At 34.5% G+C, this 25,874-nt stretch overlaps 1 protein-coding gene across 3 annotated transcripts in view; it reads left to right on the top strand.

The window, feature by feature from the left end:
- The window catches only part of LOC106142970 (pseudouridylate synthase RPUSD2), a 332,895-nt gene that overhangs the window by 286,827 nt on the left and 20,194 nt on the right, over positions 1–25,874 (top strand). For all 3 annotated transcript variants that reach the window (XM_060945876.1, XM_013344931.2, XM_060945912.1), the window contains 2 exons: positions 16,222–16,308; positions 24,197–24,284. In XM_060945876.1, the coding sequence (XP_060801859.1) occupies positions 16,222–16,308; positions 24,197–24,284 (175 nt within the window). The remainder of the gene's footprint in view (positions 1–16,221; positions 16,309–24,196; positions 24,285–25,874) is intronic.

Here is a 25,874-nt window from a genome sequence, read left to right as displayed (position 1 = left end):
TTTCCCTCCACACTCTCCTAGTATATATGCTTAGTCAACCTGCTTCCATTCATCCTCGCCACATGACCAAAACAAAAAAAATACAAATAATACCACCTTTGGCCCGAGTTTTGTTCGAGAGTGTTATACAGTAAATCGAGTGTTGCCAGTAATGATTTTTGTTTAATACCACATTGTTCCATAAAAGGAAAGGGTTCTCGTAAAACTCTCCCAGTTCGGTCTGAGTTGTGGGCGATAGCGGATGTGATAACGTGTGTTAGTTATTTTATAAAATACTAGCGACCAGCCAAGGCTTCGCACGTTTAGCATTATAAATATAAACCCTTCGTCTAAAAACCTCTTTCGAAAATTTCAAACAGAAACGAAATCCGTTTACAACTTTCCGAGCTTAGAACATACAAAGGTATACATATATAGCGACAAGCCTTCTAGTGGTTCCCGGCACCAACAGAAAAAATAACAGGACTACTCCATCTCTTTCCCATGGATATCGTAAAAGGCGTCTAAGGGATAGGCTCATCTCATAAACTTGGGATTCTTCTTTTAGGCGATGGGCTAGCAACCTGTCACTATTTGAATGTCAATTCTATCATTAAGCCTAACAGCTGAACGTAGCCTTTCAGTCTTTTCAAGACTATTAACTCTGTCTATCCAAGGAACTACCACAAGGGAAATAGACGTGATTATATATGTATATATGTAATGATAAAATTGAGCTTCAAATAGTGTCAGGTTGCTAGCCCATCGCCTAACAGAAGAACCCCAAGTTTAAGAGCTTATCCCTTAGTCGCCTTTAACGACATCCACGGAAAACAGATGCAGTGATTCCCTTCTCAAGTGTCGGGGACCACCGGCTTAACAAGAATTTAATAGATGACGATATTCTTTTTATCCAAAAAATAAAAATACATGGTTACCGAAAACCCAGTGTGCCAATGGACTTATTCTCCTACAAAATAGCTTATGTCTTTAATCTTGACCCACAACGACCATTTGACGGCTGCTATGACCTTGTCTGTCCGAAGACCACACAACACACCCTGGCAATATCCAAAGAAAACAAAATTTTAATGCTTGCCGTCAACGGGTTTATATTTTTTTCTTCTTAGATTTCTGGTCGTTATGGGCAGTGTAATTTTTCGCAGTACACCAATGACCACATTGTCGTGGCATCGTAATTGACTTAAGTTGTAAAACTTATTCCTTAGTCGGCTTTTAGAATAGAATAGAATAGATTTATTTTAAAAATTGGATAAAAGGTATCACTTATTGACGTCACATAACTATCTATCTAATTTTAACTACTACCGCTTCCAAAGCGCATGTGTAGAAGAAGCGGCGGAACAAACTACAGTGCAGCATTTTCATCGGACGTCAATTTACAAATATAGATCTCTTAAATCTAAATCGCGGACGAATGCACATTGTCTACATTAAAAAACATGAATTTTTAATTTTTGACATTATACGAGACAAGGAAGCGTTTTGTAAATACTCGTTATGTCAAACTATTTATTTCGAATGAAAGATTGTAGCGTGTGGAAATCTATAAATTTTGCCTTTACTAAACCATTGAGAAATTGGTATATTTTTGTTTGTACGGAAAAATACAGGAAACCGCGTTAAATACATTTCAATTGAAGATTCAATAGTACATATGTACGTATACTCGCGTCAATATCCCTTGCGGTGTAGACAAAACCAATTGTCTTGAAAAGATTGAAATGCCACGTTCAGCTGTATGGCTTTTTGATGGTATTGAGATTATTTATAAGCCTATAGTATTATCGTCGTCTTTTACGACATATTATTCTAAAGGGAAAGAATACGACCCGAACACCTCTCCATGTACCTCGTCTGCGCAACCTCGACCACTCTGACAAGAGTGTTCGACTAAGAAGAAGAATTCTAAAGGGCCGGAAACCGCACGGCATTAAAAAATAGTATATTCTTTTATAGTACAATAAAAGAATCTATTTCAATCTGAACATCCGAAAGATTGTTTTGGCATACATCATACACCTACGTCATACAATGTTTAAACGTCACTCTGATGTGTCGGTCTCGTAAATTTTCCATACATTTATGAGATTATAAAACTACGAATGTTCGTAAACTATTTATCATAAATGCGTTTTTCTTTGAGCTATTTGGTTATTTGAACTATATTTTCATTTTAAGCCAAAGTCAGCTAGCAGTAGTGTAGTTACAATAAGATTTGGTTTTTTAAAGGATGTTGTTTTTAACTGTTAAAAAAAGGGGAGGTTCTCATTCATAAAAAAAATATCTCCAACTTTAAACAGTAGAAGCAGCCACAGCTGTTGTGTTGTAATAATTTTATTTAATTTTTTTTTTCTTAAATTCATTAAAATTTATATCAAACTTGTATTTTTGTTTCAGGTAAAAGAATTAAGACGGAGTTAAGTAATAAGGATTACTTATAAGAGTAAGTTTTATGAAAGAGTTTGTTAATGAAATAAGTTTTTTTTATGCTTTTTACGCTGTTCGGTCAATTATCAACCAATTTTGATGATGATTTTTTAAATTAAATAAAATACTAAGTAGTAAGAAGCAGTCATATATGCATCAGCTCTCGTAGTATGACACGCGCGTCGCATTTCTTATCGCGCGATAAACTAGCGCTGTCTCGTTTCACGTCATAATTAAAAGCGAAACAGCGATAGCTTTTTATGCGATTAAAACAGCATCGCGCGTGTTTTGCTAAGGAGGCAGGTCTAGGTCTAACGTAGTGATAGTCTTAATATTATATGTCTCAAACGTTGTCTATGATACTTCTGGATAACAACAACACATACATACATACATACATATGGTCATGACTATATCCCTTGCGGGGTAGACAGAGCCAACAGTTTTGAAATGACTGATAGGCCTCGTTCAGCTATTTGGCTTAATGATATAATTGAGATTCAAATAGTGACAGGTTGCTAGCCTATCGCCTAAAAGAAGAATCCCAAGTTTATAAGCCTATCTCTTAATCGCCTTTTGCGACATCCATGGGAACTAGATGGAGTGATCCTATGCTTTTTTTTATTGGTGCCGGGAACCACACGGCGACCCAATCATTAAATATGTAATTAGTCTTATATTATTCCGAATTCTATAGACTCGATCAAATCTATTTGCAATCGTAACCCGTCACCCGTCACGGCGTCATTAGTTAAGGTTCCTGTAATTATATAAATCTATTGACTCGTTTTGGCGGGAATCCAAGTGTATAGGTTAGCTGTTGTATACCTATGATCGAATTAGACGGCACAGATTCTTGGGTTATTTGTTGGTCGTTGCAGACGAGATACAATACCGTGTAGAAAACAACTTTGTACTCATACATATGTACATATGGTCACGTCTATATCCTTTGCGGGGTAGACAGAGCCAACAGTCTTGAAAAGACTGAATGCCCACGTTCAGCTATTTGGCTTAATGACAGAATTGAGACTTTGTACTCGTATGTATAAATGTGAATACCCCCTCAACTCTTCCAACAAGTTGTGGGGATACCGTCACGTCTATATCCCTTGCAAGGTAGGCAGATATGCAATATGCTGTGTGGTTCCCGGCACCAATAGGAAAGAGAATAGGACCACGCCATCTCTTTCCTATGGATGTCGTAAAAGGCGACTAAGGGATAGGCTTATAAACTAGGGAGTCTTCTATTAGGCGACGGGCTAGCAACCTGTTGCTGTATAAATCTCAATTCTATCACTTAGCCAAACAGCTGAACGTGGCCTATGAATCTTTTCAAGTGTGTTCGGCTCTGTCTGCCGCGCAAAGGATATAGACGGGATTATGTGTGTATGTATGTATTACTTTAAGTAGACAAACATCGCAAGTTTACTCCGTTCTATCCCCATTAAGATGGCGGGCCAGCATTAGCGCTAGTATTGGAATGACTTCGAGCATTTTAACGACCGCTATCGAAGTGGCGATTAAATGTAACCGGTATGTAACGTGTTCTAAACCACAGGTAACTAATATTATGAATAGCCAGCTCGGAGCAGCGACTTCGTCTGCGTAGACCAGAATTTGAAAGAAAAAAAGAAAGAAAGAAAAAATGTTTATTTAGTACACAATAATATATCAAGAACAGAAACCTTAATCTATAACAAATTTTGTACCAAAATGGCACTCAGCATTTGTCGTGGTATAAACCACAACGCTGGTCTTCCGTGGGCATCAACGTGGAAAATTAAATAATAAACTAAAAATAAAATAATACAATAAAAAAAATTAAAATATGGCTGCTCTCTCGCACAATTTCTACATAGCCTAGCTAATATCTAGTTCCAACATCTTATTTCTGTAACGTTAAAAAGACGTAAAAAAGAATCATGATGATGAGAATATTATGAGATTTAATCCAATCAGGCCACATATAACTTTAAGAAAGTTAGTTGTGAAAACCTCCGGCGATGGGCGCATGGTTGCGAAAGTCTTTTCTAGTAAGATAGTTATACTAGAAGTGTTAACTTCCAAAAAATAATTGTATGAAAAAACTAAAAAACTACGCGTTTTATTGCTAATCGAACTAAAAAATAGAAAATAAATAATAGTTAAAAAAAAAACTAAAAACTACGCTTTTATTGCTAATCAAACTAAAAAATAGAAAACAAAATTAAATTTATAAACAAAACAATTTTAATCGGAGTAAAAAGCGTGGGGTGCATTTTACTTCATTTTCATAACTCTCTTGTCATAAATATATGCTAATAGAATGATTTTAATATTAACTACATCAGGCACCCCACGTTTTTTAGTCTGATTTAAATTGTTTTGTTTATAAATTTAATTTTGTTATAATTTTAATCGGAGGTAATTGACTATAACTGATTGTTCGACTTGCTACTACTGTTTTATAATTCCTTTGTCATTAATTTTTATTTTCTATTTTTTAGTTTGATTAGCAATAAAAGCGTAGTTTTTTAGTTTTCTTTTTAACTATTATTTTAAAACAATCCTAGTCGAAGGACATATTAATGGAAAGAGAAAGACCAAAAATAAAATGTCTATTTAGATCAGATAAAAGAAAAAATAAATGCACCAACAAATAAAAATAGCGGAAAAAAGAGATGAATGGAGATCGCTCCATTTAACTCCACCGACAAAAGTTAGCTCTTACATACATTTAAGAAGAAGCATCTATTTCGATGTTCCCTCGCTCATATTTTACGCCACTTACCACGACGGGTCCTCATTAAGTTCGGTAAGAGGCAATTTTGACATCTGAAACGCGTAATTTCAACTGGCTGAGTCTTCATTCGCCCTGATTGAGTCATCGATTTTGTAAGCTGAGTGTACCACGCCATTGGCTCATCTGCTCATACAATTTGAGCCCTAGGACTTCGCTGGGATAACACTTTCGTTTATTAAAATTATATATACATATCATCACGTCTATATCCCTTACGGGGTTGACAGAGCCAACAGTCTTGAAAAGACTGAAAGACCACAATTGAAAAGACAAGAATTAAAATTATACTTTAACCAATTCTGTAGGATAATTTTATATTTATACTAGCTGTACTCGCTACTTCGTCCGCGTGTTTTTGGGCATCATTGAAGGCTTCAAGGAGGAATAATTTTCACCGTTTGTTTCACATTTTCCATAATTTCTTTGCTCCTTATAGTTGTAATGTGATGTTATATAGCCTTAAGCCTTCCTCGATAAATGGTCTATTAAACACAAAGAATTTTTCAATTCGAACCAGTAGTTCCTGAGATTAGCGCGTTGAAACAAACAAACAAACTCAAATATTTCTAAATTCCATCCTTTACGCCTGAACGTGGCCGTAGTGCCCTTTGCTCGGGCTGTTTGGACTTAATAATTACATTAAATTGTTTTATCTTCTTGCAGATGTAAAATTAAGCTCTCCCTATGAACTATATATAACAAAATCAAGTATTACCTAGCAATGACCTTTAATTTAAGAAACAAGATACCAATTTGACTTATCAAAATGGCACTGAGTCACTTACCTCACATTAACCTTCGACCTTAAGCCCTCAGTAAACAGATGCGTATTAAGGTTAGTACACACTTATACAAATACGCTACGTACAAGTTTAATATATTTCTCAAAACAGTCCGCGTCTGAATGTACAATAGACCTTATGACTCCTGGCAAATTTATCAAATGGCCAAGTTTAGCCAGCAACATGTTTTGTAAATGTGTACATGATTACTTAGAATTAATATGATGAATATTTTCAAGTCGACTCTGGAGGATCATATTTTTGAAAACCAAATACAAAAGACGATGAATGAAAGCAGGTTGACTAAGTAAATATGCAAGAAGGGTTTGAATGGAAAGTTAGGAGTGGGAAGGCCTAGGCGAACGTATCTTGATCAAATTAAGGACTTCCTGGCAAAACCGCCGAGATTGCATGATGAGAGTTACGAATTTGGATGAAGCGAAAGAAGTATGCAGAGATCGTGGAAAGATGTAGTCTTTGCCTTCCCCCCCGGAAAAGAGGCTTAATTTTCTTGTATGTATATATGTAAATAAAATACCTAGAGCGTCAAATAAATATTTAAGTTTACAGTAACTGTGATATAGGTTTGCAATGATAGGACATAAATGTTATATCATTCCAAACATTGTGCATTGTATTAAAAGCTTTTAATAAATATAATTCATCCGTTTGTCCAAAATAATTTGACTAGTCAACTAAAAGGTAATGAATTAAATTATGTACAGTCCTGCAGAAAAATTACCTCCTGTCCACACCGAAACTATATGGATTCAAATTTATCTGATGGCGACTGTACTTATGGCTAAGAATAAAAATACATTTTTATCCAGCGCGCGGCACAATGTATATGAGCCTTTGCATATCACACAAGCGTGTGACATATGATCTTGACCTACAATGGGCCTTTCTAAGTAACTGGTTCTTGGATATCCATTTAAATACCCGTGTTTACGTACATTCCCATATAGGTAATAGGTACCTACGTACACTTATTTTTAGAAAATTGACATATGTTGGTAATTGTTGTATTTTGTGCCCGACTATCCTTAAGGAATTTATAAGGCTGACTGTGAAAATGGGACAGGGCCGGCCTCGTCGAACTTTTAAGGACCGAATTTCGAATGTCTTAAAAAAGGGAGATGTTAGGAGTACCCGTAATCATCGAATATGCATGAAAAGAGTAATGAATGTGGAGGAAGCGGAAGAGGTCTGTAAGGATCGTAGCAAGTGGAAATTCATAGTCTCTGCCTACCCCAATGGGAGACTGACGTGATGGTATGTATGTATGCTTAAGTGTAGGTGGTAGGTGAGTTAAATAACTAGGGAAAGGAAAGAGTCTCCTGGACAACCATTTTTTGCTGAGGAGTCTCCAGTAACCAACACACACGATGAGAAATCCCAATTGGGATAAGTCCGCCAGTGGATGTATTTTTTAACTCCAAGAACTGTATGATTTAATTTTTGTTTTGTGCAAAGAGTTTACAAATAAACAAACACAAGTTTTGTGAATTTCGGAAATCCAATTAACAAATATAATTATATGTATGTATATATTTGGAATCCATACTACAAACTATAAAGTAATTAAGTATATATATTTTAAAGAAAAAAAAACAGATGTTAGCATCGGAACCAAAACCTCATAAATTTTCCATGAAATCTCAATTAAGTTCAGGGATAGACCGAACCAACTGTAGTAGCGGTTATTTTTTTTTTTCAGAAAACTCCCACCGTTACAAAGACATACATACATACATTCACGTCTAAATCCCATGCGGGGTAGACAGAGCCAATAGTTTTAAAAAGACTAAGTGGCCACGTTCAGCTGTTTGGCTTAATGGTAGAATTGAGATTCAAATAGAGACAGGTTGCTACCCCATCGCCTAAAAGAAGAATCTCATGTTTATAAGCCTAGCCTAGCCCTTAGTCGCCTTGTACGACATACATGTGAATGAGAGGGAGTGGTCCTATTCTTTTTTTTTTATTGGTGCCGGAAACCACACGGCACAAAGTTACGAAGATATGTGCTAAAACTAGTTATAAATATAAATACAGTACAGTGACAACGCCTCCCTGGCAGACGGCGTTGAAATATGCATATTTTCCGTTCACAATCATTAATCACGCGCCGGATTTGCTATAGCCACTGTTAACAAGAATAATGAGCTGATATTTTGTTAACGTAAAAAGTAAATAGTAAGCTACAATAAAAATCATAATAAGTTGCTAGAGGGTGATTCAAAAATGCCTAATAACATGAAATAAGGAATCTTCATATCACTTAAAAATCGTTATACGAGTATCATGGGAAAGATATATTTAGTGGTCCTATTCTAAAACGCCGGGAACCACACAGTACAAAATATTTATTATATTCGTTTATTGATGTTCAGTTGCAGAAAAATAATATACCTACCTACAGTTAAAGAAATGCTGTTTTTTTTTATTATTACAAATCGGTGTGACTTGTTAGTTGCTACATAAAGTAACTCGGAGCAGTATTAAAGTGAAAATTTATTACTCTTAAATAAAGACTATAATAGCATACGCCGCGCCCGCAATTTCGCCATTTCGCGAGGATAAAACACCCACAGTTATAAAATGGGGGGGAAATTAGACAGGAATTTACGATTAATAAAATTCCTATTACGCGAATGTTGGATTGATGCGATGGGCTTAGGGTGTATATTGGGATTTTTCGCGCCTAGAAACATCTCAATACATTCTTTATTTGATGGTAGATATATGAGGTTTGTAAAACCGTCTGTTTCGTAATAATGTTTTTGTATGTAATAAGGTCCTGTATTTTCGGGCAGAGAATAGACAATCTTCTCTTCTTGTCTCGGATTTTAGTCAGGAATATGTTTCAAGGCGATATGCCGTTTGTTTCCCGGCACCAATAAAAAAAAAGAATAGGACCACTCTATCTGTTTTCCATGGATTTCGTAAAAGGCAATTAAAGGATAGGCTTATAAACTTGATTCTATTTGAATCTCAATTCTATCATCAAGCCAAACAGTTGAGCGTGGCTATCAGTATTTTCCAGATTGTTGGCTCTGTCTACCCCGCAAGAGATATAGACGTGAGTGATTATATGTATTTATGCATGTATGTAGAAGGCGTTACATTATCATTTGCTGATAATATATATACAAATTCAGCAAATGATAATGCGATGTTAAATAGAAATAATAGGAACAGAAAGGTATTCGAATTTATTTAAACGAATAGTTATAGCTTTTTTTATTTTTACTTTCATGTATCAAATTTTCATATCACTGGCATGTTAGACGACCGCTTATTTGAAAATTCTTAAATGGAAAAGCTACTAGGGTAGAACAATTTGAGCACAAACATTTTATTGGTACGAAAATATGGGTCAGGTTTTATTTAAACAGGCTCAAGTCGAGGACGAGTAAATAGTTGTATGTTTTCTTAACCAATATACTGATTGGAAAAGATGGGAAGGCTTGTAGGCTTCGTATGGCATAGCCTGATTGTGTGTCATATGCCCGAAAGATTCTTTAGTTTTATTGTGTACTTGTTAGATTAACTAAATACATATACAGTTACGTCACTACACCGTGTGTATGTTTTCTCTGATTTTTGTGCCTATTTTTATTTATTTCGTCTCCATTCCAGTCGGTTTTCATTTTCTTCTATCTAGTAAAAAGTACTTATATCAATATTAATCCAATGCCCTCTTCGGGACTTTTTGATATCGTTAACATATACCGAACTGGAGAATAATTAAAATTCCATGATTCTAACACTTAACTCACGATTTCATTAAGTGATTATGTTTCTTGCAATATTAAAATAATAACTACCTATAGTCAAAGATTTCTGTGAAAATATTTAATCACAAAGAACTTGGCGAAAGGTTTCCCGTCAAAAAGTCGCACCAACAGCGACACGTGAAATTTATAAAAAAAAACTCTTTGGTTTGAGGTCGGGTTAAAAATAGCGCTCCGAATATGGACAGGGATTCGAATTTAAAATTGGAATACTAACTCGACAGACTATTTGTCTATTGCAGGTTCAGCGAGCTCTTTACAGCTGACTTGTTGATTCTGACAGTGATAGAAACGTGGTTGTTTCTCTCATGTCTTCATTTGTAGCGATGTTTTGTTTGTGTTGCAAGCGAGAGGAAATTGAATGAAAATCGTCAATTCGACTATTATGCAAATCAGAAACTGCATTAAAATAAATATAAAAAAAGAATGATGAATTCAAAACCTTAAGCAAAAGCTAATATGAAATAGTCACAATTCACAATCATAACGGTAGAAATATTCTATTTCCACATGACTGCCGCAGTTGAAACGCCTAGCAATATTTGCATAGCAATATGCATATAAATGTTTTATGAGTTTAGTTTGAAACAGGAGTGAAGTCAACAGTTTTATTGCCTAGTTTCTACTTGAGTACTTCACGTCTGTGTTATTTACATGCTGATGTGACTGATTTAGTTCAAATATTATGGTTTTTTTAAATAGTTATAACTTTTAAGTATGTAAACGAAGCTAAAGAAGAGTACAAACAGTCTCGAAAAATCTGTGTGCCACGTTTGAATTTGACGAATTAAGATTAAAATAGTGACAGCTTACTCCATCAGCCAGTTTACTACATCCAGCCCATCGCCAAAATAAGAATTACTTCTTCCATGTTTAAACGAGAAGAAAAATTCTCAATTAAAATAAAACAATAGATAATTTAGTTATATTTTCCATAGAAACAGGCGTGATGCAGGGATGTATCTATGTATGTCTATGTAATAGATACTCTATAGAAAGGAGTTCATTATTTATATGCAGTTTGTAGATAATGTTCACAGAATGCTTAGAAGGCTAACCACATTACATATTTTTTTAATTAAGCTGTTTTTACTCAGCAAGTATCAAATTTAATATGCCTTAACTAAGAGTTAAAATGAGATGATATTTTGCCGTAAAACCACTCTCCTAAAGCTCTCAAGCTCATGCCGAGATTAAAAGCTTAAAGCGTTACAAAGTTACATTTTCTGAAGTAAACTTGAGTCTACTTTGTTATCACAAGATATAAAACAGGTACTGTGTTTTTAAAAGTTTAGAACGGACTAGACGACACGATGCGACGCGACGCGATGCGATTTATTCTAGTTATTCTGTGTGGAAATGTAAAAAGCAAGAAGGGAAACAAGATACTCCACCAATGTCTTATGACCTATACATACATACGTAAAATGAAAACTCTCTGCCGGAGGGGTAGGCAGAGACTACATCTTTCCACTTGCCACGATTCCTGCATACTTTTTTCGCTTCATCCACATACATGAGTCTATTCTGCAAGCTCACTGGTTTAATTTACTAAAATATTTATCACTTCCGAGGTATTATTTTATCACTTCTTCATACATTATATTATTCTTGTTACCGGCAGTTTAGAAAAGGAAGATCCATATCTTTGCCGTGGATGTCGTAAAAGGTGGCACTTATCACTATTTTAATCTCAATTCCATCATTGAGCCATACAGCTGAACGAGGTGTATCAGTCTTTTGAAGTCTGATGGCCCTGTCTGCCCCGCAAGGGATATAGACAAGACTACATGTATGCAAATTGACCTTGATTTCTGCTTTAAAAGAGTATCTAATTAAATTTCTTCAACATAACTTTTTCTCTCTCGTCTTTACCTTTTCTCATTTACCCCACACAGGCACTAAAGTGTTGTATATTTCAGCATTTTCAAAGAATACTTAAAATTTATCTGTCGGGCCCAAAGTTAAGAAAGAATTTCTACTCAAAGAGTTAGCCTATTTGTTCATAATTTATCACAATTTGTCATCGTGGACAACTTTTTAGGTACAAATCAAAGTTTGGTACAGAAAGCAAGCTCCTACTGACAGACTAGTAAACGAATTATCATTTGTAGGTCATCATTTATTCTGTGGTTACTCTCTCTTTCAAGTGCCGTGTGGTTCCCGGCACTAATACAAAAAAGAATAGGATCACTCCATCTCTTTCCCATGGATGTCGTAAAAGGCGAAAAAGGGATACTTTTTTCAGGCGATGGACTAGCAACCTGTCACAATTTGAATCTCTTATTAAGCCACACAGCTGAACGTGGCCTATCTTTTTAAGACTATCGGTTCTGTCTACCCCGTAAGTAACTAGTTAAGTTTGTAACTAATGTACCTAATTGAAATTCAATGATTTATTTCTGTACTGACACTGATTTGTGCTAAAGCTATCCATAGTCGATTTATTTTGACTCGGGTCACCCAATATTCAATTAAAAGTTTTCGGAATATTAATGAGTTTTTATAACGAAAGATCGGAATTACATCGAATTCAATGACGATATTAATTTCGTGACAGAAGTTCTCAATAACAAAGTAGTTAATTGCGTAAATAAACAAATTTTCTATTATATCTTTCTCATTTCCATGACTACGCCATCTACTGGACGTGGCCTTCAAGTCTTTTTGGGACTATTGGCTCTGTCTACCACGTAAGATAAAAACGTAACGTAAACGTAAACTTTTGACGTAAATATGTATGTCTTGTATATTAAATTGCACTTTAATTAGAAGTCGATTAAAATTTTGTTTACATACATATAGTCTCTTCTATATCCTTTGCGGGGTAGACAGATCATGCAGTCTCGTAGAGACTGAAGGAAACTTTGTTTAAATTTGTATTGAACTCTGAATTCATTCTTATTTTATGTAGTATCTATTCATAGTAGAATCTCTAGTTTAAGTGTAAGCCTATCCCTTAGTCGGCATTTACGACATCCATGGGAAAGAGATGGGAGTGGCCCTATTCTTTTATTTTCTGTTTGCACCAGGAACCGCACGATACACAAATGAATTACATCAATTTTCCGCCACTATTATAGAAATTCCGTGAATAGGTCAAAAACGTGGTCGCGGCGTGGTTCACCGCATAAAAAACCGAACTACTGATAATTTCTACCTATTGAAGTAAAAAATGATGTTAGATCTCTATCAGGGAATAACAGCTTATACAAATAACGCACGGATTCACTACAAACGTTTCAAAAGATGAATAAATATGTTCAAAGAAAGGTATTTTCAATTTGTTACGTGCACACGTGTCACAACACTATCGATGTCATTGATATTTATTGTGGAGTATACTGTTGTGATAAAAACAGTGATAAATCAAAAAGTATTTTTAATTATGATACTGATGAGTTTAATTTTGTATACTTATTATATGTACTTTATAATTATCACTGCGGATTAAGAATGATACAGTTTCGAAAAGAAGTCGATTTGTCACCATTTTCTGCAATTCTTGTTCTCTATTGCAATTTTAGGAACTCACACTTTGGTCATACATGGTCTAGCTAGATAGAATGTCTGCAATAGAAATGTTTTGATCGTCGTAGCACCGTAGCGGTCTACGGCGTAGAGTCTCGTAGCATTATCGATCGTAGACGTCATAACGTGGTTTACAATTGACTGTCATTGAAATGTTTCACAGTTTATACCACATTCAGTACTCAACTGTCCATAAAAGATGGGTTGTGTATTTAAGATTTATGTGTGTAACACATATCGGTTCAACTTTAAGAGTGTTCATTTCATTTTCAGCAAAGCGGGTAATTTAATAATATACTTAATTATCCCTGATATATTTTATTTATATTCTTGATTTTAATAGGATTTAATAGTTTTAATTTTTTTTCTGAACTAGAGTACTATGCCCACGGCTTCGTTCGTGTGAAATGGGAAATTTCTATTTCCGCGGGAATTTAGGGAAGTTTCTTCTTTATACATCACTAGATTGTAGACCCAGCGATGCGGTTTGTGCGTTGTGGCCTTCAATTCGTTTGAGGTTTTAAAAATGTGACAAAGGTGTATATTATTTTAAGAAGACATACTATTTATGTCATGTGGCCTCTATGGCGGAGCGGTAGTGCGCTTGTCTGTGACACTGAAAGTCTTGAGTTCGAATCCTGGTCCATGATGAGAAAGGAACATTATCTGATTGACCTAGGAATTGGTTGTTTCTCTATTAAAAAGTATTTATTATTTAATATAGTATCATTGGGTTTATAAAAAGTATATATTATTAAATATAATACACGTTACACAAGTCTCGAACTTACTTAGAGGCGCTAACTCAATATGTGTAATCTGTCCAGAAATTATGTTTATAACTATTTTAATTCCAAAATAAAATAGCTAATACGTTAAACGACCCCACCATTTATCATATCTTGCCCAATATCTCAGTCATATTATATTTTTCAAGAAGTTGATCGATTGCCGCCATCATTTACCACCATTTAGCCTTGTTCGCGTGCCTCCACAGAACACTGAAATCCGTCATGATAGGCGTGACTATTTTTTATTGCTTTGTGGCACGCTTTTTGTATACGAAAATTTAAATATCGTACAGCAAATGGCAGATAAAACTAACCTCTCGTCCATATAAATACGTCTGACCTTAATGTAGTCACGTCTTTTTCTGCCCGACTGTACTCTGTAGTTAAAATCTTTGTGAGCAAGCGTTTATTAACTTTTCACTTACTCTCTATTTGAGCTTGGTTAACTGATTAAAAAGTTCGTAAGCCCTTTAAGTCCTTCTTAAGTATTTTCTCGTTCTGTAGTAAAATACTTGATCAAAAAATATATAAAATCGTGACAGGATGACACACCCTAAATTTGAGGTAGATAGTTATACCCTTTATTACACATAAAATTATAGCAATAAATTTATCGTTATATACAAAAGTCGGCCTTATTGTATTATGCAATCTCTTCCAGGCAACCACAAAAACCTTTTAATGAGAGAGAAATTTGGTCATAGGTTTTACATTATACATAGATACTATGTGTCATAAATTTGTTCGTATGTACCCAATTTAAACTAAAAACTATTTATCACTGGCAAAAAAAAAAATATGAGAAAAAAGAACAAAATTTCACCTTCCCTATTTGAAATGGCGCGCACATGACCAACATGGCGCGTTTATTGACACAGCCAATCAACGTTTTGTGAGTTTTCCCGCGCTAATTGTAAAGCAGCGTTCGTCAATTTGTTTGTTTAGTTTGTTTGATTGCCGGTTTTGTTCTCTTTGGCAACTAGAATAAAAATACGTTTAGTTTTTACTCGATTAATAGGTCATCAAAAAGGTCAAAGTTTAGTTACAAATTGTGTTTTTGTCCGAGATACGTTCGCGGGTCGAACTATTGGTAATGAACTTAATTATAATAACTTAATCTTTGCTATTAAATTATTCGAAATATTCAAATTAAATGTTAATAATATCCTTAGTATCTACACAAATACTTTCTAAAATTAGCGCAGATATTCTTACACGCGGAAGCTTATTCTATTAATATTGCACCTCCAAAACCCTAAGGGATAGGAATGGTCGAAGAATGCCGCCCTCCAGGGGATTCAGGATAAATGAAATTCTATATTAATGCAATAACTCAGAAACACGTGGACTAATGGAATATCCCAAACGTATTCGGGTATTGGATATATTGACGAAATTAAGGTTACCTTCCTCTATAGAGCACTGAATTATTGCGTTATATTAAGGTTCAGAGGTAGGATAGAATTGAATGGAATGGCTAAATAAAGGTTCTATTATACTACTTTGTACTAATATAGGATGGGTCTTGCTAGTTCCTAGCGAATTATTGTACGCGACACGTATTTAATTGTATGATTTAATGCAGAGTTCTTTCATTCGGATTGTTTATATTCCTGCGTCTCTTTTCTTGAATATTTTGGAAAAACGCAATAGAAACATAATAAACACAGGCATGTGTCACCAGGCCAAAAACTCTTAAGATCTACCACAATTAAAACCTATATAAAAAAAGCGGCTGCTGCTTGAAATAAATAAAATCCAGCCTATAATTAAATTAAAATAAATAGACAACACTCATTTAAGTAAATCTTATTGTAATTTCTATTATTAAATAAAAAACCTCCTTGAGCTCGACACTTTCCACGCTCAGTGCAATGGGAATAAAATAACAAAAAGCTTTCAATACACCTTCTTACAAAAGTCATACCCATTCAGTTTTGAATCTTGATCCGCAAATCACGTTAACGCTGTAACGTGTAAAACTGTAAAAATATTCTCCATAAACTTCATTCTTGTATCATGGTATTATTCAGCACTAAAAACGAATATTGCGTTCCGAATATTACTTTCACAAAATTTAATATCTGCCGTCTCTTTTGTTACAGGGTGAAAAAGAGACAGTCAAAAACTGTATTTTATCGTGCGAGAAGAGGAAAGCTGATGACCCTGATAATAACAAGGACTTAAAAAAGGTTGGTAGCAATTTTAAATTTTTCGAACAAGGATAGAGCGTGAAATTTAAATTTTAAATTCCGAACTAGATTTTTGAGCTAACACGGGTTCGTTTTCACGGCTCAATTTTCGTTTTGTTGATGTTATTTAATATCTCTGGTATTTAAGAGTTTGAAATCCAGAAGCTGCGTATTTTTCTTGCGTTACATACTAACCCACTTTTTTAACAACAAATCACAATATTGTTGTGACTTCATCACAATGTCACGAAACTTTAAATCAAAAGGTCGTAGTTTATTTAAAAAATAAAAAAAAAAACATTTTTTTGAGAACTATTTTTAGCCATTACGTTTTGTTTATAATTTAAAATTTTAATAAATGTAATAGCTATAGAATATTTCGGGCAAACATTAAGATTGTGGCCGAGTAATAGTAATGTAGATTTACTACAATATAATACAAACAAATTTACATACCGTCTCAGCAGATGTTTTACAATATAACAAGTTTCAATATAAACCCTTGCTTACACCGGCACCCCTTGGTATTGATACCAGTTCCTGATACCAAATACTTGCTTGGCACGCAACAATCACGAGACAGAAAATACCCCAGTTTATGGTGAAAAGTTTAAATTGTATGTTTGTTTCAAAGGTGCAATTTACTTTTTGTAATTTAAAGCCTCAATGAAGTTTCAGGTATATAAACAGATATAAAAGGAATTATATAAGGCGAGTGTAAATCGGCATAATGGAAGAGAAAGGTATAGACATACGTAGGTACCTATATCAAATAGAGGTAGTCTTGTTGAAAGATCAGGTCAAGAGTACCCTAAATCCACGAGTTTGCATGAAAAAATTGAAACATGATTTTATTTACATTCATTCATACATACATGTTATAACGTCTTTATCCCTTGCGGGGTAAACAGAGCTAATAGTCTTGAAAGACTGATGGGCCAAGTTCGTCTGTATGGATTTATAATGGTACTGAAATTTAAATAGTGATAGGTTGCTGGCCCGTCGCCTAAAAGTAGAATCTCCTAATCCGAGAATGCCTTTGAAATATAAAAATTAACCATCATGTCATACAGAAACGAGCGAATGATATAAACTATATAAATTTCTTAATAAAGACATCATAGCACATTTGGAGTCACGTTACCTAGCTATAGGTGACACGCGATGACACGACACTACTGTAGACAGACGTAGATTTCATAAAATACTAGATATGTCAAATGTGTTTTACCGGGCTAAAGCCAACATCGTTGTCAAAAATCAAAAAATTAAGGCGAATAACCATTTCTTTTCCCCATCTCATTCAAATAAGAGCAATAAGGAAGAGATGGATGTAAAATTCTTCCAGATTTGATAAAATTTCTGACCACTTCAAAACTACAGAGATTGTAATGAAATTTCTCAATTACTCTGTAATCAGTCTTTATCATTTACGCGGATAATGAATTTTAGCGTGAATTTTCTTCTTGCACCATTCAAAAATGGAACAAAAACGAAGCGCCAATTTCTATAACCAACTACATCTGCGTCAGTCCCTGACAGACTCGGTAATGTTGGAAGTTCTGCCAATTCCGCTTCTAATGACTTCGTTTGTGACCAGTGACGCGGAATGATGCGACATTTCATCTTTGAACGATAAAATGTGAATCAACATTGGCGATAACTAATTTGACATATAGAATAAGCCACAGAGCAAGGACGTCTCTGCTATGTACTTGCAAACATCTCTCTCACTTTCTCTCTCTCATCTCTACGTGTTTCCTGTTGCACCCACTCGCACACTCCACTGTACCTACTCGCACACATATCACTTCTTTATCCCTTCCAGCTCCCGTAGGATGGATGTCGTAATAGGCGACTACTGGATAGACTAATTAACTTGGGATTCTTCTTTAAGACTACGGGCTAGCAACCTGTCACTATTTGAAGCTCAGCCAGACAATTAATCGTGGCCTATTGGTTTTTCAAGACTGTGAGCTCTGCCTAGCTCGCAAGGGATATAGACGTAATTATATGTATGTTTGTTTATAATAATACGAGTATAGGCTTTTAATCAATCGTTTGTATTTTAATAGAGAACTTCGGAAGAATTGCTACTTATAAAATCTACGATAAATTATTAAGATAACAATCAAAATCCTCTAGCATACATAACAGTGGAAATCACCTAATCACTTTAAAGATAAGAATATTATTACAACTTCACAAAGGTTACACGTTAAAAAGTAAAAGAGCATTCATTACAATATGCTTTTTAAAAATAAGTTGAGCAAATTTACTCTCGGTTTAAAAAAAAAAACTTTCGTACGACAACCAAGTAGGTACTATGAACAGGGCGGCGCCTTTACGACTTGTAAGGCATTTATACATTGGGCAAGTAATATAGACACAAGTCAGCTTTTAGAAAATTATTGTTATTTTTTTATGTTGGTAACGCTTTATTAATAGTTTGAATTTTCCGTCTGCTTTAATTTGTTCCATCTTATGTACGAAGCTTTGAAGTAGCTATACTCTTTCTCCTCAAATCAAACTCACTCTGTCATTGCGTCCTCTTTTGACACATTTTTTTCTGCTATTGTTTTCTAATCCAGATTTTTACAAATAAGGTTTGTTATCGACTTTTTTTCAATCTTTATTGAACAGCGAGTGGTGACGTGACACATCCTCATCACCTTTCTCTATGCTTCTTCAATATATGAATCTTGTTTATATATGTAAATATGGTTTTTTTATTATATACTATTTTTTTATATTTATCTGTAACTAGTGTCCAATTATTGTCAATTATAAAACCAGAATATTACCACTTTTCCAACTAAATTAGAAAGTGACCACTATTTACAAGATTTAAAATATAAATAACGAACCACCATCTAGGTCTTTGGCCAGTATTGTCCAAGCACACTGTCCAAGTATACTGCCCAATGTGCACAAGGACCTTAATGTATTTAAATTAGGGTCGAGAGTCGAGTCTCGTAAATTCCCTCCCTCTACCGGCCGTTTGTGGGGATAATGAAAACAAAATGACCCGGATGGGGTCGCGGAAAGCGCTCGGAAAAGTCGACTTTTTGCTCGAAACCTTTAAGTCTGTACAAAAACTAAGATGGCTAGCGGAAAATTCAGGTAAATAAATTACTTCAGGAAAATACTGTTTCGAGGCCTATATTTAGCCTAGCCGTATCTCGAAGATGCGTCCCATGGGAATGTACCAAATATAGGCTGCGTAACTCCAGGATAATGTATAATGAAAGGAGCTGTTAAAATAAGTCCGATACGTATTTGTTGTACCGTTACAAAAAAAAAAGAATTCGCATGATAACCTTTGTTTGATAGTAGTGAGTATACGAAATAATAAGTCATTTTCTCCTTGTACCCAAAATGTGCGATTCGAATTTAAAGCCAAAAGCCAAAATCTGGTAGTCTAGGCATCAATATAATCGTTGTAAGTACATTAAGTAAAAAAAAATCATTAATGGTAACATTACCAACTGAAAAGAAAAAACAAATTCGAATATAGAACGATTTGTATTTTAAAACATGACCACAAAACTACGGCACCAGTCATTAAACCGCGAAATTTCAATAAAACACAGCTTTCGAGTTAAACTGGCGCGAAACAGCATCTGTCCGCCATTTTGTTGATTTATCGCCGTTTTCGCATTCGCACTTGCTAGAAACTTCACACTTAATAGTTCTAACGTCTGTGGTTTGTAACTGTTTTCTGATTGTTTCATTTGCTTGCCTTTTAGTATATACAGATCGTAAAATCCGATTACGGAAATAGCCTAGACTTAATTGTTTTTGTGACATAAGTAGATACGTGTTTCAATTTAGAAAACGAGTGTCCAAGTAGCTTCCGGTAGGCATTGATACATACATAAATACATAAAATCACGTCTTTTTCCCGGAGAGGTAGGCTGAGACTACACCTTTCCACTTGCCACGATCTCTGCATACATTCCTTCGCTTCATCCACATTCATAACTCTTTTCATGCAAGCTCGGCGGTTTCGGGTACTCTTGACCTGACCCTTTGCCAGGGCGTCCTTAATTTGATCAAGATACGTTCGTCTAGGCCTTCCCGTTCCCACCTTTTCCTCCACATTCACTGTAGGCATTGATATTTTTTCTTATGCCTAAAGGGGTAGACAGGGTCAATAATTGAACAACACGAAGATTACCTTTTGCTGAACAAGCATTTAGATACGAGTACACTTACTTCTTGTCAGTTAGTCAGACCTATAGTCAGTTAGTTACCTAGAGTCCTTGGTCGGAGAGATAACGCCAACAAAAATGGCGGATACCAATCAGCTAATCGCGATGTAAAAAAAAATAAAGACGTTTATATTGCTGTCAAAACGTCATAATTATATCCCATTTCTATCACTCATGGGGAAGATAGAGCCAAGACTGAAAAGTTACGTTCACCTGGGATGGCATAATAATGGAATTGAGATTCAACTCCCAGAGAGACAATCCCAAGGTAACAAGCCTGATTGACTTTTAAAATCTACACACAAAAATATTAATTAATTTAAAAGAAATACTTAAAACGAGCGTAAATAAAGCTTATAACAAAAGTCACTTGTCTATGCCCCAAGCTCAGCAAGCAATAGAATTTCATAAAGACGAAGTTGAAAAGTCATAAGCTTCCAAGTTTTGAACTGTTCCAAATTCCAAGCAGTAATGTAATATACATAACGACTTATATGTATGAGTTAGCGAAATAGGCAACATGAGAAGTTATTCTAACCATCTGGATTTGCAAAACCAGGTCACGAAGTTTAGGTTTTCAATAACCATTTCATCAATCGATCAATTACATATCCTATATTCCATATTCAGCTAAACGTGGTCTTTGAATCTTGTGACTATTATTTATTGTCGTATATTTACTCCAGATAGGATAAGGAGAAGATAATACTGTTGAAGAGTAAATTCGGTAGGTTAGGTACATAGGAAATATTTTTTCAATTTAGTGTTACAATTTTTTTGTATACATATTTGTATAATTTTTATATCGAAAATAATGAAACGTAAGCTCTGAATTCCAGATTCCAAAATGAACCCTAGCGGTATTAAAGAGTAATTAATTTGTAAACCCGGTATTGTTACGAATTGGACCAATATTGATTCAAAGTGGCCCAAATATTGGACAGTGGACCGAATTTATCGTATTTGTATAATCATATTAAAACCATATGCAAAATCCCATACATACACACATATAATCACGTCTATATCCCTTGCGGGGTAGACAGAGCCAACAGTCTTGAAAATACTGATAGGCCACGTTCAGCTGTTTGGCTTACTAAAAGAATTGAGATTCATATAAAGTGACAGGTTGCAAGTCCGTCGCCTAAAAGAAGTTTATAAACGTATCCATTAGTCGTGATCGCGACGACATTCATGGGAAAGAGATGGAATGGTCCTATTCTTTTTCTATTGGTGCCGGTAACCACACGGCACGGCAATATCTCTATTTGGATAATAGATTGAGTACCGTACTAAATAAATCAAACCCTTGAGATTAATTCCTTCATCTTGTTTATTTGTAAACTCATTAATGCACATGAAAAGAAACATAACATAATATTTAACAGTCATTGGATTTAGAGGAATATGTACAATGGCGTTCATCCCAATCGGGATTTCTTTCAGCCAACCAAAATAAAAAGGAAAATTAACAGTATCGAGGATGCGTTACAATAATCAATTAATAATTACAAATTAATTAATGATAAACATACACACATAAAATATATATAAACTTACATAAAGAATACAGTCTTTTGATTGGTGTTTTAAAAGAACTAAGGTATCATCATTATTTTTTCTTCTTTTCTGTCGGTTAAGTTACTGTTAGCCAGGCCTTTCATAAGAACATATTCAATCGTGTGTTTAAGGTACTTTTTTTTACTACCTACGCCATCTCATTTCAACGTTTAAATCAATATGATAATTAATGATTTTATCTTAAGAGCATTGAATTGAAACATGAAATTCTGAATTGAAATCTCATTCGTTACAATAAAATATTTTAATAGATACAGATTTTCATAGAACCAATGGTAAATATTCTTCTTTTCCGGCAATGAACGAACTGAAATGTACTCAAAATTTATTATGGTAATGATATAATTATTTAATTTTAACCCACTTACTGCAAACAGCTAGTATTATAATGGGATCGATCTTGATGGGCTAGCAACATGTCACTATTTGAATCTCAATTCTATCATTGAGCCAACAGCTGAACGTGGTCTATAAGTCTTTTCAAGGCTCTTGGCTCCACACGGGGTATAGATGTTGCTACATGTAAGTTGTCTGAATGTGTAGTTGATTCTTAAACTGATAATGTACGTATTTAAGGCGTACGCACCTCACAAAATATTGAAGCGTCAATTCGACAAGTCGAGCCATCATACGCTGGAATGAATAAAACCAGGGCATTGTTTCGTTTTAAAAACTTTTCTCATTCTCGTCGCTCCGGAGTACAAAGTAAAAGGGAAACAGATATATATACAGGAATATCTATAATCTGTAAATAATAATCTTCATATAATCTGCATGGGTTAATGATGAAATTAAAATTCATATAGTGAAAGGATACTATCACCGAAAGAATTTCAAGTTAGGTAATTATATTTAAATTTCAATTAGGTATTTTATACCTAATTGACTTCTAATAATATGTATATGTAAACGAAACCGAAACCGCCGAGCTGGCATGAAGAGAGTTATGAATGTGGATGAAGCGAAGGAAGTATGCAGAGATCGTGGCAAGTGGAAAGAGGTAGTCTCTGCCTACCCCTCCGGGAAAGAGGCGTGATTTTATATAATAATAATATGTATGTAATAATATATGTTTCGAAAAGCAGCATTGATGAAATATTTTATTTTACTAACAGGCTTGATAGTTAGATAAAATACTACATTTGGTTTTAAATAGAGTACGGAACATAAACATAATATTTGAGGTAAATAAAATAATTATATTGCCTACTATACTCGTAGCCGTTACATACTTTTCTTTACATTTTTTAATTTACATCGACAAAGTTTTTATAAGCGATTTCGGCACACAATTCCGTCGAATATTCTGTCAATCCATTTTCTGGAATATTCGGAAAATTGTTTCCTCAAACTTCGAGATACTTTAGGGTCGTATTTAGGTTTAAGTGTGATTTCTCACCTTATACCCTGTTTGAAAATGATTTGTTAGGTTAGGTTAAGTTAGGATTCCAAGAAAACCATTTGAAACTTTTGATAAGTGTCGACCTACTTATAAAAAGTTTGAAATACAAGGATCCAATAAGTGTTAGGTTCTCCTGCAAACGTAGCGGAGGTGTGACAGGAGTCGCTTTACGTAAAATCCTTACCTAATCCAGGCTTATGAGTAAAAAGCGCACCAAGCTTCTCTTTTGAGAAGTGTTACCGGGACTAATGTCAGGAGGAATAAGAGTCTGTCTGGAATTCTGAATTTTAAAATTTGGTGTGTTTATTTAGATGATGTAGCATGCGTTATCGTAGAAAATAAAAGAACTATACGTACTTCGAATGTATATTATCTCATATGTCAAATATCATAATCATTATAATGTATAATACATATGAAGTACAATTTATTAAGGAAAACCTAAGTACTATTTTATGTGACCTCAGACTTAAAACAAGCAATACATGTCATCTAGGTAACTCACCACTTTTGGATACTTACATGATTTATCTCATCCCTGCCTGCCTCCGCTTCGGGCCAGAAAGATTCATTGAACCATACAAATTTCTACAGCGCTAGCATCCAACACTTAAACTAATTGCTTTATACAAATCGCGTCCTATTTGTCGCTGTAGAACAAGTGCTAACTTGGATATTTTCTTTGTTGCAGGCGAAGTTGGAGACAAAAGCTCTGAAGGCGAAAAGGCCCGGCTTCACGGACGACCGATACAATGAGACCTCGTATTATATTGAAAATGGTGAGGATCTGAACAAATTGAACAACATTTATGTTTAAGAGATTGAAGATATACCTGAATGGAAAAAATCTGTCATTTTATATTTGAATGTTTACTACATTTTCTTTCTGTTTTGCTATGTTCATTTTTTTTGTGAGAGATTCTTCTGTTTTCCAATTTGTGCGTCACTTTTCTCTCTTTTTTCTCCTTTATGCCATCAGATCAGATTAGAGATTGGAATAGCCCAACTGCATTTGAGTAAATGTAATAAAATTCATATAAAATTTAATAAGATTGATGTTTGGCTGAAATTATAATCGTCCAGCGCTGTAAAAGGCGGAGAACATTGAATAGAAAAAATATTCACGAAATGAAATTATCGACAGAGTTGTGGGGTGGATGGTACCTCTAATTCAATAAGTTGGAGATTACGCGCCGCCCGGGGAGGAAATCAAAAGGATTTGGTGGGAAATACGAAATCGAAAATGAAAAATCGTATGAATACATTGACCATGATTACGTTTTGTTTGTACCTTTAGAAATGTTATTCACAATGGAATCACGATTTTAAAAGAATAAGTTATACCTATGTAGTTATTTTTTGGAAGAGGCCTACTCGAATATAAAAAGAGGAACGTATTTTATTATTGTTTGTACTTACCTAGTCATCTTATTACACTTAAGAGGTAAGCCTCCCCATTACTTACTAACTACTACCAAAGTACTTGACCGAAATAAAAATCAGGGTAATATAGCACTTATTGGTCTACACCCTTGTAATCCATTAACCACTCCTCATATGTAAGATGTTACGTAACCAGAGCCCACTTGACTAAAAGATAGTTCACATTGTTAGAGTTAGACTAAGCGAGTAGTTTCGCAGAAAGTTATAAATTATTTATGTTTTAATTATGACATAGAAGCTATAAAACATTAAATTTACTATTTTATTCTTTGTGTCTGCTTTTTAATAATAAATAACACTATTGTTTGCAAGTATTCGAGACCTTGTTCAATAGTTATTATCTATACATTCATACATAAAATCACGCCTCTTTCCCGGAGTGGTAGGCAAAGACTACATCTTCCAATTCGCCACGATCCCCTAGTATTTCTTATAGACTTTTATATTTTTTAATATATATTTCCGAAAGAACATTCATAAAAAGAAAAGCCTCTGAGTGCTTGTGCATAGCATTTCCCATCTCTTGTAAATTGACTCGCCGTTCGACTCTACCAACGTGAATAATATAAATCCCTACATTAGATTTTTGCTTCAAGGTGGAGTGCTCCATTATATTATTGGTAATAACCTTAGTCATCTTACCGCAGTGCCGGGTTTTCTCCAATTTAATTTAACGTAAGCTATGCAGACATTTTGCTGCAATCACTTATTTTCATGTTACATTACTATTGCCAAAGCTTGTTACTTTATTTAACTTTAAAGAATCATAGGCAAATTATCATGTTCAGGATCGGAAGAGGCGTCTAGTTTTTGTTAATTAACTAAAATTAAGAATGAAGTACCTCCATTTATTCAATTGTACAAATTTGTTTATTCAACATTCTTTCCAAATGTGACGTGAGCAGTTTTAAATCGTCAATTAGAAT

Source organism: Amyelois transitella, chromosome 2 (genome assembly GCF_032362555.1).
Source record: "Amyelois transitella isolate CPQ chromosome 2, ilAmyTran1.1, whole genome shotgun sequence".
In the NCBI taxonomy this organism is placed as follows: domain Eukaryota; kingdom Metazoa; phylum Arthropoda; class Insecta; order Lepidoptera; family Pyralidae; genus Amyelois; species Amyelois transitella.
This window is presented reverse-complemented; position numbering and strand designations above follow the sequence as displayed.